The sequence below is a fragment of the Fringilla coelebs genome (assembly GCF_963513975.1).
Source record: "Fringilla coelebs genome assembly, chromosome: 6".
NCBI lineage: Eukaryota > Metazoa > Chordata > Aves > Passeriformes > Fringillidae > Fringilla > Fringilla coelebs.
In genome coordinates, this window is record NC_140034.1 from 23580484 (window position 1) to 23597109 (window position 16626).

General features: G+C 49.7%; 1 protein-coding gene across 7 annotated transcripts; it reads left to right on the forward strand.

The window, feature by feature from the left end:
• The first annotated feature begins 1242 nt into the window (after positions 1 to 1242).
• On the forward strand, positions 1243 to 16522 carry ABCD4 (ATP binding cassette subfamily D member 4). 7 transcript variants are annotated; one of them, XM_084208401.1, is made up of 19 exons: positions 1243 to 1302; positions 1514 to 1638; positions 1755 to 1882; positions 2078 to 2217; positions 5314 to 5430; positions 5720 to 5845; positions 6531 to 6581; positions 9137 to 9231; positions 10136 to 10257; positions 11086 to 11177; positions 11360 to 11449; positions 11716 to 11924; positions 12219 to 12310; positions 12487 to 12523; positions 13609 to 13658; positions 13934 to 13986; positions 14339 to 14415; positions 15569 to 15684; positions 15839 to 16522. In XM_084208401.1, the coding sequence occupies exons 1-19, from the start codon at positions 1286 to 1288 to the stop codon at positions 15932 to 15934; spliced, it is 1833 nt and encodes a 610-aa protein (XP_084064527.1). In that variant the 5' UTR covers positions 1243 to 1285; the 3' UTR covers positions 15935 to 16522. The 7 variants fall into 7 exon arrangements, 6 of the variants coding, with proteins under 6 accessions (XP_084064527.1, XP_084064528.1, XP_084064525.1 ...); XM_084208402.1 differs by lacking the exon at positions 1243 to 1302 and adding an exon at positions 1337 to 1360; XM_084208399.1 differs by lacking the exon at positions 1243 to 1302 and adding an exon at positions 1344 to 1422.
• Positions 16523 to 16626: the final 104 nt, after the last annotated feature.

Genomic DNA, 16626 nt, shown 5'->3' on the forward strand with positions numbered 1-16626 from the left:
GCCCTCTGGAGCTTAACCTTTAGGTATGACTGATAGCATTGTGAATTCCAAAAGAGATGAGAGAAGGGAGATGAGGGCAAGGAGAAAGGGGCACTGCTTAGAGACAAGGCCATTTGCTGAGGAAACACACTGATGTGTCTTCTTTCATCCCTGAGAGCATACACACTGATTTTGTGAAGTGTGAAGTATGAATTATCTGGACCACTGAGCAGGTAGCAGCAGAGCAAAGATGAAGGAGATGAGGATGAAGGAAGAGGAGGGCTAGGAGGCAGGGAAATGGCAGAAGAACAAAGCTACTAGGCATATGGGATGAGGGACCCACAGGGTACATGCAAAAGCCCAAAGGCTCTGCAGAAGAAATGGTATCAGCTGGATGGTAGGTGAGAGACACACGAGTAAGGAAGGCACGGCAGTTCATAGAATCTCTCATCTCTAATCACCAGGTTTGTCCAGACATTTCCTTGTTCTGAAATATTTCATAACTTTTTAGGTTATGAAACCAGATTCCAACCCAAACCTGAAAATAAAATAATTAGTTGGTTTCTGTATTAAAACTGGGGTCACTGAGAAGCCAGAGAGGGTCCATTCACTGACAGCTCATTGCTGCTTTCTTGAAGTCCCTCCCTCTGACAGGGGTTTCGCATTGCTTCGTTCGCGTTCCTGCAGCAGGATGGGGAGCACGTACTGCCATTCACCATCGCGCTGGGGATCACTGCCTAATCCCAATGTCCCGGCTTCAGACATCCTCTGCAGTGGCCACTGCGAGTTGTGAGTCCTTTGGAAGCAACCTGAAACTTCACTGCCCGCCCCAAAATAAGACGAATGTGCAGAATTAGTTCTGGTACTTCTTTCTTGTCTCCCCTGCAACAGGCGGGCAATACCTGCTGCCCACGACGACTGTCCCTCAGCCTCTGGGATCTCCGGAGGGATCAGTTCGTGCCTCTCCACCTCTTTCCTCAAGAGAGGCGTTAGTGCCCGGTTCTCTGGCCCTGCGGCTGTGGCTCGGCCCTGGACCCTGCCCGGCACCACGGTCCGTCTCTGTGAGCAGGCGTGGGGGAGGAAATGAGGGACGCGAGCACACCCACCGCGCCGGGATCGCCCGCCGGGATCGCCCGCCGGGATGGCCCGCCGGGATCGCCCCCCCGGCTGCGCTGTGTGGAGCCCGGCGCCGCCAGGGGGCGCTGTGCCCGCCGTGCCGCGCGGGAGAGGCGGCGCTGGGCGGGAGCTCGGTGGTGACGCCGCACGCGGAAGCGGCGGCAGCGGCGGTCGCCCCCGGGCGGGGCGGATGCAGGGCGAGGAGAGGTGATGAATATTCATATAAGCGCCCGCGGGGGCGGGCCTGGCCTGCCGGGCCGGTCAGGTCCGGAGGGCGCCGATGGCGGGGGGCAGCCGCAGCGCGGGGGGCTCCGGGGTCGGCGGGCGGTGAGGACCGGGCTGGGCCGGAGCGTGGCGGAGGGGAGGTGGGGTGGGACACCGAGCTCACTGCCACCCTCCGCGTCTCCCTCCGTTGCAGGGCTGGTTCCCGGCTGGACGGGCTGTTCCTGCGGCGGTTCCTGCGGCTCCTGGCCGTGCTCTTTCCTGGGTGGCCCTCCCCGAGCGCCCTCATGTTCCTGACCCTGCTCGGTGTCGCCTTGCTGGGTGAGCCCGGGTGGTGGGGATGGGGGGCTGCGCCCCACGTCTGCTCCCTGTGGTCCCCCACTTTGCCTTGTCATCGCAGTCCATCAATTCCTTCCCCTACTTGCCTTTCTCTCCAGAGCAGCTGGTTATTTACCAGGTCGGTGTCATCCCCAGCCAGTACTATGAAGTCCTAGGGAACAAGGACTTCTCCGGATTCAAAACACTGACTGCCGTTGCTGTGACTCTGATCATTGTGAACTCCACGGTAAGACCAGAGGCTCACATTTCTTGGGAGAGGAAGAGAAAGCTGCCCATGGCTCCTGGCATGATCCTGGTCACAAAGGATTCAAGTCTGCCCATGCCCTGGATCGCTAGTACAAACTGCTAGTTTTTATTTCGTTTTGAAAAAATGTTTGTTCTCACTTATCTCTCCCTATCCATCTCTTTGCCCTTGTTCCAGCTAAAAAGTTTCGACCAGTTTATCTGCAACATGATGTATGTGAACTGGAGGAAATCCCTCACTGAATACCTCCACAGCTGCTACTTCCAAGGCCAGGTCTACTACAACCTGCTCGTGCTGCGTGAGGACATCGATAACCCGTAGGCTGCTGGCAGCTTCTTTCAGTATCTTGCTTGGCTTCTAGGCTGCTGCACACCTTTTCCTGACTTCTCTTTGTCTCTGGGTAGGGGCTTGAGCCCTAGAAGCTTTTACCATCTAGGCACCCTCTTCTACCCTGGTGGGAGGTGATACCTATTGCTGGAAACTCCTGTGACTGCCGGTTGTGATGGTTTTAGGGGCAGGATGTTTCAGCTGTAAGGAAAGTGGGTGGAACAGGGATCTAGCGCTGCTATAAAACATGCTGTCTGCAAACTCAACCCTTGATACTGTGTGATGTTGCAAAGGGCCTGGCTGGAATCAGCAGTGCCTCTCCTTTCCTTCACACCACTGGTGCATTAGGACAGTCCCTGTTCTGTTTGAGCTTCAAACACCAGGATCTGCAGCTGAGCACAGTTCAGTTGTATTTTAGTGGTTTGATAACCCATGGGAGCCAAATCCAGGAAGGACTTTGTTTTGCACTGTATGAGGGCTGCATTTCCCTTTCCTGTTCCTAGGAAGGAAGCGTCAGTGGTGACTTGAAATATAAGAGGAGGAGCGTTCAGTCTCTCCTTGTGGATCCCAGACCCACCCCCAAGAGGTCCCTCTCCAGTTTACTTTGTGCACTGTCCTGCTTACTGCAGAGCTGTTGATCTGCCTGGGCTGCGTGGCAAAGGTTGAATGCCCTTCCTCACAGCTGTGTGTGGACCTTGGCCTTCCGTCTGTCCTCACACACGGGGCACTGCTGTCATAGTTGCACACTGTGAAAAGCTAAAACTCCTGTGTTAGACATCATGTGAGAGGTCACAGAATCACAAAACACTCTTAGTTGGAGTGGACCCACATAGATCGTTGAGTCCAGCTCTTTAAGTGAATAGCCCACACAGGGATTGAACCTGTGGCATTATCAGCACCATGCTTTAACCAACTGAGCTAATCTCAGTGTAGAATCTCCCTAATTCTTCCCCCTCCAGAATTTAAACTTGTTATTATTAAATACTACTTGAAAATAGAAATCAAAGGGGAATGTTTTCCAAATACTGTGTTGTTATACCATTGTTTTGAGACTCCAAGCTCTCCTCTGCTGGAGTGGGCACTTCTGATCTAGTCACTGTCATTGGTGCCATTTCCCATGTTGATGGCAAGAGGAGACCAGGGTCGTGGGAAAAAATTGCTGTCTTGCAGGGACTCCTAACTCTTGCTAATAGTGGAAACTTCAAGAAACTGAAGCAGCTTCTGCTACTGGCTGCTTGTTCTTGCTCCTTCATTGCAGCGCAGGGTGGTTTGTGTGGCTGCTGCAAGAAAACATGCTGGGTATCTAAGGGGGAGCAGCAAGCAAGGAGAGAGGTCTCAGCTTGGGTCAGACAGCTCCACATGTTGGGCAGTAGGTCATTATCAAGCTGATACACTTCCAGGTTGCTGTTGTGTTTACTCCCAATATCATTAAATGTTCATTTCTGATAGTGTTTTCAGTGGCATGGAGTTGGGAAGAGAGGTTAAAAAACCATGTTTGTCACCAGGGCATGCAGCACTTCCCAGGCAGTGCAGCACATTGAAGCTCTTGCATGCCTGTCTTTTTCTTTGGGGACACGAGGAGAAAGGGAGGACAGAGGCCCCTCACCACATGATTATTCTGCTCAGGTTTATTTTTAACTAGGGAACATGTTCACATTGTGCAGTGAAATGTAGGAGACAACTGGGTCAGTCTGCCCTGCAGCCAGAAACAGCTCTCATGGCCTTTGCAGACCAAATGTGTGGGATTACTGTGGAGTATGTCCCATTACACCTTGCTTCTGCTCCAACTTTCAGTCTTACTGTTTAGTGTGGTTTTGGTGCCACTGCAAAAATTCTCTTCATCTTGCAATTCCTTGATGAGAGCTTTTTCCCTGCACCAGGTACTTAGAGAACAAACTAGAGCAAGAGAGACCTCCCATTATGCAGTGCAAACCAAACTGAGTGTTAAAGGCATGGAGTCATCCACTTCGAAGGAATGAAGAGTGGGTTCTGAGTGGCATACAAGCACTTGCAGCACCTAGTAGGGCATTTGAGTTGATGCTTTCATGTGTTTCATTTATTTTCATTACATGTTACTTAATAGCTTGTAAAAAGCAATATCCTCCTATGAGACTATAGCACAATTTAAGTTACAATTTTGTGGGAATATTACAGTCTGAGAAGGAAAAATGATGACTGCGAGGTCAGTCAGGATGAGCTGCTCCAGAATTAAATCCCTTGCTGTTCTAGAACTGCAAAAATGTTAAAAGATGGGTGCCTTTGTGGTAGTATCTGCACTGAGACTATCCAGGAGTTGATCCTTGCTCTTCATTCTGAACTCCAGCATTAAATTATGGCCTTTTCACTGGAGCTTAGCACAGTAGGCTGAAGCCTTCATCCATGTGCTCAGGACAGATGAGGTGCTGAGGAGTAAATGTACTGAAATTCTTCCTAGTTATCCCAAGTGCAACTCCTGCTCAGTAGTGGGATAGATGGGACTTTAGGGTTTGTCACCTATGTGCCTGCTGCTAGTGAGGTGAGACTTGGTGTGCTGCTTCCTGCTCTTGTGGGCTGGGGTGGGTGGAAGCACTTCCTTCTTTGCAAGGAAGGAAGGAAAGGAACCAGAGGCACTCCATGCAGAGCCAAGGGATTGGATCTTGTGAAAGGGTAGCTTTGCAAATATCCAATAGCTGGTGAAGGCCTGGTGGGTCTGATGGCATCTCAGTCCAGTACTGAAGGTTAGGGGGAGGGTCAGTAGTTTTTCATAGTATGGGGGTTGTTCCAGGAGTGGAATAAAGGACAGTGTTGCAGACCTTCAGCACAAGTGTTGAACAATGTTGAAAGTGAAGCAAGGGATAAATACAAGGAACAGGTTGAAAGCAATGGCAAGAGTTGTTCTTCCTGGGTGCCATGAAGGCCCTTGGGTGGGTACTCCTGGGCCGTGAAAATGGTGTTCTGTGGGGAATCTGCAGATCCTTCCCAGGTAAGGTTGTTCACCTGCTGCCTGTCCTGTGTTCATGCACTGAAACAGCCTGGTTTGTGCCCTGTTAGGGATTGGCTCTTGCTTCTGGTCTGTAATGGTGTCAATGGCTCTTTGTGTTGAGCAGGGACCAGCGCATCAGCCAGGATGTGGAGAGGTTCTGCAGGCAGCTCAGCTCCATGGCCAGCAAGCTCGTCATCTCACCCTTCACACTGGCCTACTACACATACCAGTGCTTTCACAGGTAAGGACGTATCCTGGCCCTGCTTGCACACCTCTTTTCTGTGTTCTTTTTTTGGAACCTGCCACCCACAATTACAACTCTCAGGATGGATATTTGTACACATGGGTGAGTGGTCTCTATAGTCCAAGGAGAACTCTGCCTTGGGGATGCTGGGATGTGCAATGCTGGCCCCCAGACTTCAATGAAAGCCAAGAGAGGTGACAGCTGAGGGCTCTGATTGATTGAGCTTAATGGTGCAGGAGTGTCCTTTTGCTTGGATTATTGGCTGACTTCTCTTTCTCCTCTGTAGCACAGGCTGGCTGGGCCCGGTGAGCATCTTTGGGTATTTCGTCATTGGGACGATGATTAACAAAGTGTTGATGAGCCCAATTGTGTCTAAACTTGTGCAGCAGGAAAAACTGGAGGGAGATTTCAGGTGAGTCCCAGCAGAGCTGTGTTTTCACTGGCCCTTGGCAGCTCCTGTTAAAGCTGCTTTTTTGTACCCATTTAGGGCTGTGTATGTAGCCAGTTCTCTTGTCTGTGACTTTCCCCACACTCAGAGAAGGCTACCTGTGCAATGGAGCCTCAGAGTCAGTGTACTGAGCCCCTGCCAACCATTCACAGCCCCTTGTGTCACCGCAGGCAATGCCCTTGGTTCAGTCTCACAGCCCAGTTTTACCATATGCTCTGCAACTCATCTCCTTGCCCTTCCTTGCAGGGTTGGCTGTGTGTGTAACAGGGGCTTTGTAGTTTTCCTTGGGGTTCAAGGCATCCAGGGCCAGCAGCATAAGCTGTTGTGGCGCAGGGAACCCAGCCCAGGGCAGTTGGCTGTGATGATTTTGTATGGTGGAGGTCTGGACTAGCAGCAGAGAGTAAGCCCAAGGGCTAAGAAGTGCACAGAGAGCAGGATATCAAACAAATGTACCACTGAGCTGGCCCTGAATGATGGCACCTCAGGTTAAGCCTTGGTCTCCGGTGCCTTTCTGAGCCTGTTGAATATTTCTGTTAAGAGATGCCTCATATCACTGCCCTAACATGCAAGATAAGTTTCCTCTAGGAATGGTTTTGGCTACATAGTTTACTGAGCATTTGTGCACAATTATGTTTTTTTGGTTGTACAGGTTCAAGCACATGCAGATTCGTGTCAATGCAGAACCAGCTGCTTTCTACAGGTTAGTAGTGTTAATTTCTTTGTATCCTCAAAAGGATTGCCCCAGTTCAGAGCATCCTTGTTCACATATCCCAAAGGAGCCCAAGTTCTGTTGCTGCAGCTTTCTATCCCTTCCACTACAGCATCATACAGCCCTGACACTTGGTTCTTTGCATTCTGTGCATCATCTGCAGAAATAATCCACAGGAACTGGAGACAACTATCTTTCCTTTGCCTCCCTTCTAACATCCTCAGAGGCAGATACAGATTTGGTGCTGACTTAGAGATCGTTACTGATGTTTTGCTAGGTCCTTACCTGGAAGATTGCTCAAAGTCTTATTGCATCTGGTTCTGCTGAGGACTTGTTGCATGTTGCTTCCGGCCCCATCCTGCTGCTGCTTGCCTGCATGTCTTCTGTGGGTGTGCTAGCTGCTACTTGGCCACCTTACCTCTGCTTTGCTCCTCTTGCTCAGTCTGTGCCCTGACCCTCCATATGCTGTACTGGTGCTCTGAATTTGCTCAGTGCCATTCACCGCAGAGCTGAGCACACAATCATTTAGTGATGCCCTGAAGCCTGTTGATCTGCTGCTTGGTTCACCAGGAAAAGAGGCATGAATTTGGTGTAGCTTGTGTTGGGGTGGCAGGAGGTTGTTGCTTCTCTCTTGTCATGAGTCTGCCTTTGCCCTATATGTTGCGGAATTGCACTTCTTCCAGGAATTGTAGCACATCCTCTCTCCAGTCTTCCCTGCCCACGGTCTGTATTTGGCTCTTTCATGCTATGTTGAGTGAGCATTTTGAGTGTTGTGATGCTGTCCTCACAGTGGTTTGATTCAAAATCACTGATTTCATAACAACTTGTATTGACAGGCATGAAACTCATTTAAATAACCAAAATCAGTCTTGGTTTGTACTGACAAGTCTGAGTTACTTCTTTGTGCTTTGATTCTTACTGGTTGATGATAATTTTTTGTAATGGAAAAGATACTGTAATTACATGCCCCTATTTAAGATGCAGTACTTTCCCTCACAATTTTGATTATTTAAATTCTGTTACTAAGTAGAAAATGGAAAGTGGATTATTATACCAGAAAACAGAATGTTTTGGTTCAGTACAATGTTTTTTAGAAAAGCTTCATTTTGTGTGAAACTATAACTTAGCTGATGTTGCACACAACCAGGCATTTTCATTGTATGCATCATAATTAAAAATAAAGGCATTTTTTAAAAGGTTGCATTCCTAGAATCCTGCAAGAGGAGGAGCATGTAGTGAGTGGCTGGTTTTGATTGCTCAACTTCTCTACCTTGTGATCTTGTCCTCTTAAGACTGCCTAAACGTTGCTTTGGTAAAGGAAGAAACAAAAGCAGAGCACTGCCACCTTTTTACTTTTTTTGTTACTAAGGCCTTGGCAAACTTGCTTTAAAAGTGAAGTGAATGGGAAGAAAAGAGAAAACCAGTACAGCAATCTCTCCTCATCTGCCACAGAATAATAGCTCTAGAACAAAGGTCCCTGGTTTCTTTCTCACCTTTAATTACTTGTGTCCAAGCCTTTCTTCTTTTCTAATACATGGAAAGCAAAGACTGCAGCTCAGTAGTTACCTGAGATTTGTAATAAGGCAGTAAAGCAAAACTGAATTCTAACCAGATGCATTTTTGAGACAGAAAATGTATTTTTCTATGAACTGAGAATCTTTAGAATGAGACCTCAAAAATCTTATTTTGGATGTTTTTGTGCTGCTTCTGGCCTTATCTTCTTGGGCCCTAGCGACTCCACTGTGGCATAGATCGTGTGCAGTGGGCACAAGCCTCTGCTGGATGTCAGGGGCAGTAGGTGCTATGGCAGGTGGGAGACTGAAATGAGACGTGGAGTGCTCTCTGCATTTTGCCACCTGAGGGCAGCCCAGGCCTTGCAGAGCAGCAGAAGGAGCTGACACACTCGCTTGAAGGTGGTGGTTTAGGAGATGTCTCCTTGCTCCTGGCTCAGCCTGGCCACTGGAGCATCACCACTAACTTGTGAGGTGGGTGACCTGGTGGAGATAGCCCTGGGAAGGGGGAAGTTGTGGAGCTGGGGTACCCATACTGGGCGTTGCACTTCTCAAGACTTGCCATCGTCCCATTCCTGCGGAGTGGGAAATGGGAAGATGTGGGCTAAGGCTGCTGGCCATGCAGGCCATGTGGGCTGATTATAACCCCCTGAACTCTCCTCTGCCCTCTCCTTTCTGGATCCAGCTGTGTAGCAGTGCCATCCCTCTTTTCCAGCCAGGCTGTATTTGGGAACTGTGTTTGACCCTGGGTGTACACTGCTTCAGGCTGGAGCCTCGCTGACAGTGTCTGGCCTGGCTTTACCTGCTCCTGCTGCAACAGCAGCAGCCATGGGCTCTGGGAGAGATTTGTAGGACTGCTTGCTTCAGCCAGAGTTCCTTGATGATACCCTTCAGGAAGGCAGTCCTGGCTGTTTAGTTTGTAGTCAATAAAGAGCTTGTTAGTCAGAGGCAAAGGTGCCAGGCCTGTTCAAAGCTTCAGTTTTAAAGCCCATGGTCCTAGGATGTCTGTGGCATGTTGCAATGTTACTTTTACAGGGCTGGGCGAGTGGAGCACACGCGCACAAACCGGAGGCTGCAGAGCCTGCTGAAGACCCAGAGGGAGCTGATAGGCAAGGAGCTGTGGCTATACAGTGAGTGGGCAGGCTGGGGGGTGAAGTGGGATGTGTGCTAACTCCATTCTGGTGGCCCACACGCTGGGAAACTCTACTGGTAGAGCAGTTGGGTGGGTGCTGTGCTTTCTTCTTCTGCCTCTTGCTGATCTGTGAAAGCCCTAAGGGTGAACAGAGGGTGCCTCCTGCAGTGCTAAATAGGAATCCTGTTGTGTAAATGCCTCATAAAGAGGCAAAGTTGTGGAGGACCCGGAATCTGGCTTTTTGTGGTACAGATGTTCACACGCCAAGAAAAGGGGGAAAGGCTTGAGCTTTGGGGACTCTATATGTTGCTGGGAGCTGTGAAAACGTCTTTGTTATAGAGCCTGTCCCTTAAGTGTAGCTGTCCCTTGAAAATATTCCTTCTCCCTTTTTTACTGAGGTTTTTTCTTTAAATGACTCCTGTAAAGACAGGTCTTCCTGATCTTAGCAGCACAGTGCAATGGAGGGAGAACCCTGAACAGAAGTGTCTGTGGGAATTTGGAATCTTAAGTCTTTCTGTCTGTGTGCTCCCAAGACACACTTCATGGCAGAGCTTCCTTTTTTGCCCTTCCCTGCTGTTTACTGAGACTCAGTCAGGCCCCTGAAGCATAGCAACAAGCAGGCAAAGTTGCCTGCTTTTGCCCCACACACTGAGCTGTGTGTCTGGATGATGATTCTCTGCTCAAGGGTCTGCCCCAAAGTGCTCTTTGCTTGGCAAATGCATTTCACGCTGGTGCTTGTGCTGTCCTGCAAAATGGGTTTTTCTGCTCTGGTTCATCATAAAGGGCTGAGGCAAGAACACAGCTCTTCCTCCGACTGGGCTCAGGGTCAGCCCACTTGGGCGTGGCTGGGACAGAGGTTTCTACTTTAACTCACTGTCTTCTTTCAATGTGCTTGTGCCTAGTTGGGATCAACACCTTTGATTATCTGGGCAGCATCCTGAGCTACGTGGTCATTGCCATTCCCATCTTTTCTGGTGTCTACGGCGACCTGAGTCCAACAGAGCTCAGTGCCCTTGTCAGCAAGGTGAGCTAAGGGTAATCTCTGTGACCCCATTGTGGAGGGTGAGCAGGCACTGAGGATGGAGGTTTCATGTGCTGCTGGTGGCCCTGGGACTAGATAACCTGCAGCATTTGATCTTCGGGTTAGACTGTCCCAGCTCACAGTGTTATGGAAATGGGAGCTTGTAGCCAGCTGGTACGTGATTAACTTGGGCGTGAGAACTGTCAAGGACACATTTACATAAGTGTTTCCTGGCTCAGACCTCTGTGTCTAAAAAAACCCAGGAGGTCAGAAAACCTCTGGTTTTCAGCTGTGCAGGTGGAGATGGGGCTCGTGCAGTGCTTTGGGTCTGGGTTATGCCTTGGGCTACTGCCTGTGGTGAGCCTTGCCAGCAGTGAGGCTGAGTTCCTGACCTGACTCTTTACAGATACTCAGAACTGGCTTGTGCTAGAGAATGCAGAGCTAAAAATAGCTAAGTGGGCACTGCAGGCTGGGACACCCTGCTCTGACCCATGAACGGTGCTGACGCGGGGGTGGTGGTATGGATCTGTGTGACTTGGGCAAGCATGCTGGGCCCTAGGCAGGCCATCAGGCACTCTGCAAACACCATCCATGGGTGACAGGACTACCTGGCAAGAACTGCTGCACTGAGCAGGGAAGCCCTGCTTCTTTCAAATGTGGTCATCTTCACTCACACCATCCTGGGTGGCTTCACCACTCCTCATTCATTTTGCTGAGACAGCTGATGTGGCCAAATGTGTGGACTCCTTGGCTGCCTCCTTGCAGTCATGGATAAGGGTCAGAGCCCCAGCTCAGCACTGACCTTTACTCTGCCATGTGATTTCTCTCCAGAATGCCTTTGTTTCCATCTACCTCATTGGCTGCTTCAGCCAGCTCATAGATCTCTCCAGCACTGTTACTGATGTAGCTGGCTACACACACAGGTGAGCTTATCTGTGGGCACATCTCTGGAGGAAAGGGCAGTGTAGAACAAGACTCTGCCCAAGTCTGTGCTAAAAAAACCACAAAAAACCTGTTGTTCATGTGCAAGCATGGACAAGTTTGGATATTGTGAGGAGGCTGCTGGAGTTGTCCCTGGCTTTCATGCAACCTCTTGTATGTCTAGGATTGGTGAACTGCAGGAGACCTTGCTGAGCCTTGGCAAAAAAGAAAATGGTAACTACTCAGAAGCCAAAACCAGCTGGGATTTGGACAGGTGAGTCGCCTCTCAGCAACTGGCTGGCTTGCAGCTTACATGTCAGATTGTGGGGTTGTCATGGGAGGGAGGTGGCCCTTGGTGTCAGTCTGTTGCATGCATTTGGTTGGAGCGGGTAGTGCTTACTGTCAGTTGTCATTCCCAGGGTGTGGGGGGCAGGGCTACTGTCACAGAGGTACAGGAGGTCTAAGATGCCTGACTTTTGCCAATCTCAGCATGGTCACTTACCCCCAGATCTCTCGTTCTTTGTCTTGGTGGTGGCCCAGCAGCCATTCTGGGGAGGACGCAGTGCCAAGGGACACAGCTTTCCTTCTGGAGCGAGTGACACTCTCAGTTCCATCCTCTGGCAAGCTGCTCATCAAGGACTTGAGTCTCAGGATCTCACAAGGAAACAGTGTGATGATTGTGGGAAACACTGGTACAGGGAAGACATCTCTCCTGCGGGTCCTCGGAGGACTCTGGGAGAGCACACGGGGTGAGGACTGCTACTTGCCTCAGCCTTCTTCTTCTCAACCAAGGCTACCCTGAGTTTGCAGGGTGGCAGTGTGGCAGTTTGTGAGGCCAGTGCCACCATGTGATGGTGAATGTGTCACTGATACACTGATTTGAGCCACCCATCTCTTGTCACAGTCTTTGGCTCTCATTGCTTTGCTCTGTGTTGCAAACACACTTTTGTGGGGACTTGTTGGCTACTTCATGGGACAGGACTACAAGGGGCAGTGGGAAGTTCCTGCCTGATACTGCAAATATGATGAGTGTCTCTGTGCAGGGAGCATCAGGATGCTGACCTGCTTTGGCCCCCGAGGAGTGGTGTTCCTACCGCAGAGGCCCTTCTTCACTGACGGAAGCCTGCGTGAGCAGGTGAGCCCAGGGTCTTGTCTTTGCTCTGGCCTCCCAGCTGTGGTCATGCCCTGCAATCCCTGCAAGAGGGAGGATACCTGTGGGTGCACCTTGCCTTGTGCCTGAATTCATGTTATTGCATCTCTGATGCAGTGTCCAGTTCCCTCTGACATGGTTTCTTTTGCTCTGTTAAACAGGTGATCTATCCCCTGAAGGAGATCTATCCACTTTCAGGTTTGTGAAAATCCATTAGAGCAATTAACCAGTGCTGTGGGAGTGCCTCACTGTCCTGTACCCAGTGCAGCTTCTTCCCTGCTGTAACCTATCAGGAATACTCATCCATTTTGCTTTTGTTTCTCTGGTGTTCCCTAGAAGATTAGTGTGTGCATTGAGGTCAATTCTGTGTCCCCTTCCTTCTGTGAGGGAGCATACTCACTTGATAAGAACTTGCTCTCTTAGTATAATGAGGACAAACTGGCCATGCTCTTCCTGCTGTGCTGGTCATGATACATGTTGCTGTCAGGATACATCTGATTTGTTTCGTACAGTCTGACTTTCAGCAAGCCTTGTTTGCCTTAATCTTATTTTCCATCCACGTCCATCTTTTACTTTTCTACTTTTTCAAAATGATGTCCCAGGGCTTTACACACTGTTGTGGTCAGAATATATGGATCTTTTCTCTCCCCTACCCTCTTCCAAAACCAGACCACATGTGGTGTGCTGTAGCTTGGGAGTCACAATCTTGCTGAGAGTAACTACAGCCATCAGCTACTGTTGTGGCTCTCCAGCAGCTTCCGAGAGGTCCATGGCAGATGCACAGCCCTTTCTCTCAACTTCCATAGATGCTAACTGTACCACCTCAAGTGTATGTTCTGCTCCACAGCTGACTCCCCTGAGGTATTTCTCTTCCACGTAGGGTCCTTTTGCTGGCTCTTACCTGAGCCCCGTTCCCATGACTCCACTACTGGTAGTGTGCAGTCTCAGCTTTAAGAGAGCAACTGGGCAGGGCCTTGCCAGTTGAAGCCTGGATCCTTGTGTTCTGGCTGCAGCCATGAACTGAGGCAAATCTCAGGTGTATCTGTGGAGCCCAGCTACCTCCTGCTATGCTGCTTATAGGCATGGTTAATGCTTTCAAGGAAGGTCAGTCTTTGAGGCTATCTCTGCCAAAGCTCAGGATCTGGTATAACTACGTGGTCAGGTCAACTACATTGAGCCTCAGGAGATACTCCAGTTCTTCCCTCCTGCCTCACCAACTCCTTTATTCAGCAGTGGCCTCAGCACACACTGTCTCTCCTTATGCTGTATGGCTTTCTCCCTAGGGTCTGCAGATGATGAGAGGATTGTGCGATTCCTGGAGCTGACTGGGCTGGTGAGTCACTGCTGCCTTCTTTCCTGGTGCTGCTAGTCAGGGAAGAAGGGATGATTTTTTGTGGCAGCACAGCATGATTGTGTGCTGAACTTAAGTGGGGACGTTGTCTGTGCCTGGGACACAACTGTCTATGGGGCAGAAAGAGGAAGAGAAATATATTACAACTTCAGCTCAAGTGGGGAAAGGGAGACTGGCAAAAATTGGGTGGTTATGCTCAGGGCCGTAGGCTGACAAGGTTGGGGACTGTGTTCACAAGTCTGCTGTGCTCTCTGTAGACTGATTTGCTGGCAAGGGCTGGAGGACTGGATGAACAGGTGGACTGGAACTGGTAAGGGAGCCCACTGTCTGTGTATATTTGGGTGATTTCTGAGTGGGGAACACTTCTAAGCAGATGCACATTGTTGCTGGATTTATCTGTGTCCATCTGTGTTCTGTGAGATGTGGACACTATACAGGAGCAAAGACTTCATGGCCCAAGCATCTATGCCAACAATCACCAGCTGTGGTGTTCTGCAGGCAGCTAACTGTGTACAGAGGTGCAGAGCCAGTCCCAGTATGGAGGGGGGCACAAGGGACACACAGGGACAGTTGTTTGCTGGTCTTCCAATATCAGAAGCTGTAAGATTTTCAGCAAATGAGCTGTTTCTTGAGGAAGGTGTTGAATCTCGACCCTGCTGCAGGTATGACATCCTGTCCCCAGGGGAGATGCAGAGGCTCTCATTTGCACGGCTTTTCTACCTCCAGCCAAAATATGCAGGTGAGCAACTGACTACAAAAGAGGGAAGAAAAAAACACAAGGGCCTTTGGTGTATAGAGAAGCTGGTGCAGAGACAGCTCATGAAATCCCTTTTGTACTAGGAACATGCTTTGTCTTGGCCATTATTTTAGCAGCATAGCACACGCAGAATTCATTTGTGAAATGTGAAAACATTTCATTATTTGTGCAGACGGTGGTAAATCAAGAGGCTGTACATAAGACATTTTTTTTCTTGGGGAACTGGTGATTAATGTTCATGGTTCATGTCCAATGGCACCAGAAGAAGAACTCTGTCAGCCTGCTCACCAGTTGCTATGCAAAGTGCATGTGTTAGGGAATGTGGCAGCAGCTGTCATATCTGAAGCTCTTGAGCATCTGTATGGTTGTGGGGCAATATGGAAGATTTAGCCCTGATGTGGCAAAAAAAGACCAGGAGCAGTGGAACAAACAGTCCTGAGAGACCACAGAAGCACCTGCAATTAGCTAATGGGGCCAATTCCTTAGGCTCTGCTGGGGCTTGAGCTTAGAGGACTTGCCATGATAGCCAGGTTGGATGTGGCTGAACAGAGCCAGTTTCAGTAGCAGGTAGTTACATGTAAGTACCTCTCTTTCCCCTGAAGCCCGTGGCAGAGCTAACTGATGTCTGGGCAGAAGGAATCTGTGGATTACAAACTAAAAGCCGTAGAGGTGATTTGAAATTATTTGCTCCAGGTCTGTAGTGTTTACCCTTAATAGTCAGGAAGGTGCCACAGGCCATCCTACATGCTCCATGTAGCATCTGTGTTGGAAGAGTACACTGACTGCTGTTCAGCCTGGCATTCTGGCACGTGGTCTGCCTGGAGAAGGTCATTTTTTGGCTTTTGCCATGATGGGGATGAGGCAGTGGTGGGCAGCTGTTGAGGGAGAGGAATGAGATGAACAGCATGGTTTGGATGGATTCAAGTACTTGAGGAGAAAGACAGCTTTCCTAGTTGCCTGACACCAGCTGTGTCAGAGGAATACCAGAGTCCTTAGGTTTCTCCTCACTTGCCTTCTGCAGATGCTCTTGGTGAGCTTCAATTAATATGTGAAATGTTCTTGGCAGTTGCTGTTCTTGCCTACAGGAAATGTCTGGTTGGGAGAGGATTTGTGGGGCTTATGGCTTTTCTTTCAGTGTTAGATGAAGCTACCAGCGCCTTGACAGAAGAGGTGGAGCATGAACTGTACCGTATGTGCCTTCAGCTGGGCATGACACTGATCAGTGTGGGACACAGAGCCAGCCTGGAAAAGGTGAGACAGGGAGGCAGCGCTCCATGCCTCCCTTGCAGTGGTGAGGTAGAGAGGGTCTCTGCCAAGCAGTGGGGAGTGACTAAGGATGGAGGACCTCACTGTGGGTGGGCTGTGCCCTTGCAGAGACATCTCTCAATGTGCTATTGAATTGCAGTTCCACAGCTGGATTTTGAAACTTCATGGGGAGGGAAGATGGGAGCTCACTCGATGTGAGAAGATGAAGCGGCTCCCCTCTGAGGAAGGATACTGAAGAACTTGCCCTTGTCTGGCCAGCCACAGAACCTGCACATGTGTGGAAGAGCTCTCAATAGCAGATATGGAGCTGCCAAGCCAGCAGCTGTGTCAAACAGTGCAAGATCAGTTCTGGATTTTGCTGATGGACACAGAGTATGTCCGAGCTCATGGTGTGGAGTTCTGCCAAGAGCAGGCACAACACTGCCACCCTTCTCCCAGCCTCCTTCTGCCTCCCTGGCTCTCACAAGAGAAAGGAGCTGACCTCCTAGGCCGCCCTGAGAGACAATGCTGCTTCATGGGTCTTGTAGAAACAACAGCCAGAGAAACCTCCACTTTGTCTGGAATACACTGGTGTGAGGTTAGGACGCAACCTCCTTTTCTGCCCTCTATGCCTTGTGAGGCTCTGTCTTTGAAACACAGCTCTGCAGAACAGATTTTTGTACCTTGTGGCTCTGTCAAGAATTGTGTTTGCCAGTGGGAGACAAGGGGAGGAGAATGCTAGCACAGGGCATGTCTCTGCTCTCTTTATAACATATGGCTACAGGTGAAAGGAACATTTTTGTATTAAAGTCTGGGGCTTGTTTTCAAACTGTTCTTATGGAGAAGAGTCAATATTTGTTAACTGGACTGTTGCGTGTTTTCTTTCTGGGGTTTGCTGTGGAGGAGATGCTTATATATTGGCAATGGTCCTGGACAAGACTATTGCAA

Coding starts and splice junctions, on each gene's coding strand:
- ABCD4 (XM_084208399.1), top strand. CDS start 1,376: ATGGCGGGGGGCAGCCGCAGCGCGGGGGGCTCCGGGGTCGGCGGGCG. Junction 12,311..12,486: donor ACGGAAGCCTGCGTGAGCAG/GTGAGCCCAGGG, acceptor TCTGTTAAACAG/GTGATCTATCCCCTGAAGGA. Junction 14,416..15,568: donor CCTCCAGCCAAAATATGCAG/GTGAGCAACTGA, acceptor CTTTTCTTTCAG/TGTTAGATGAAGCTACCAGC.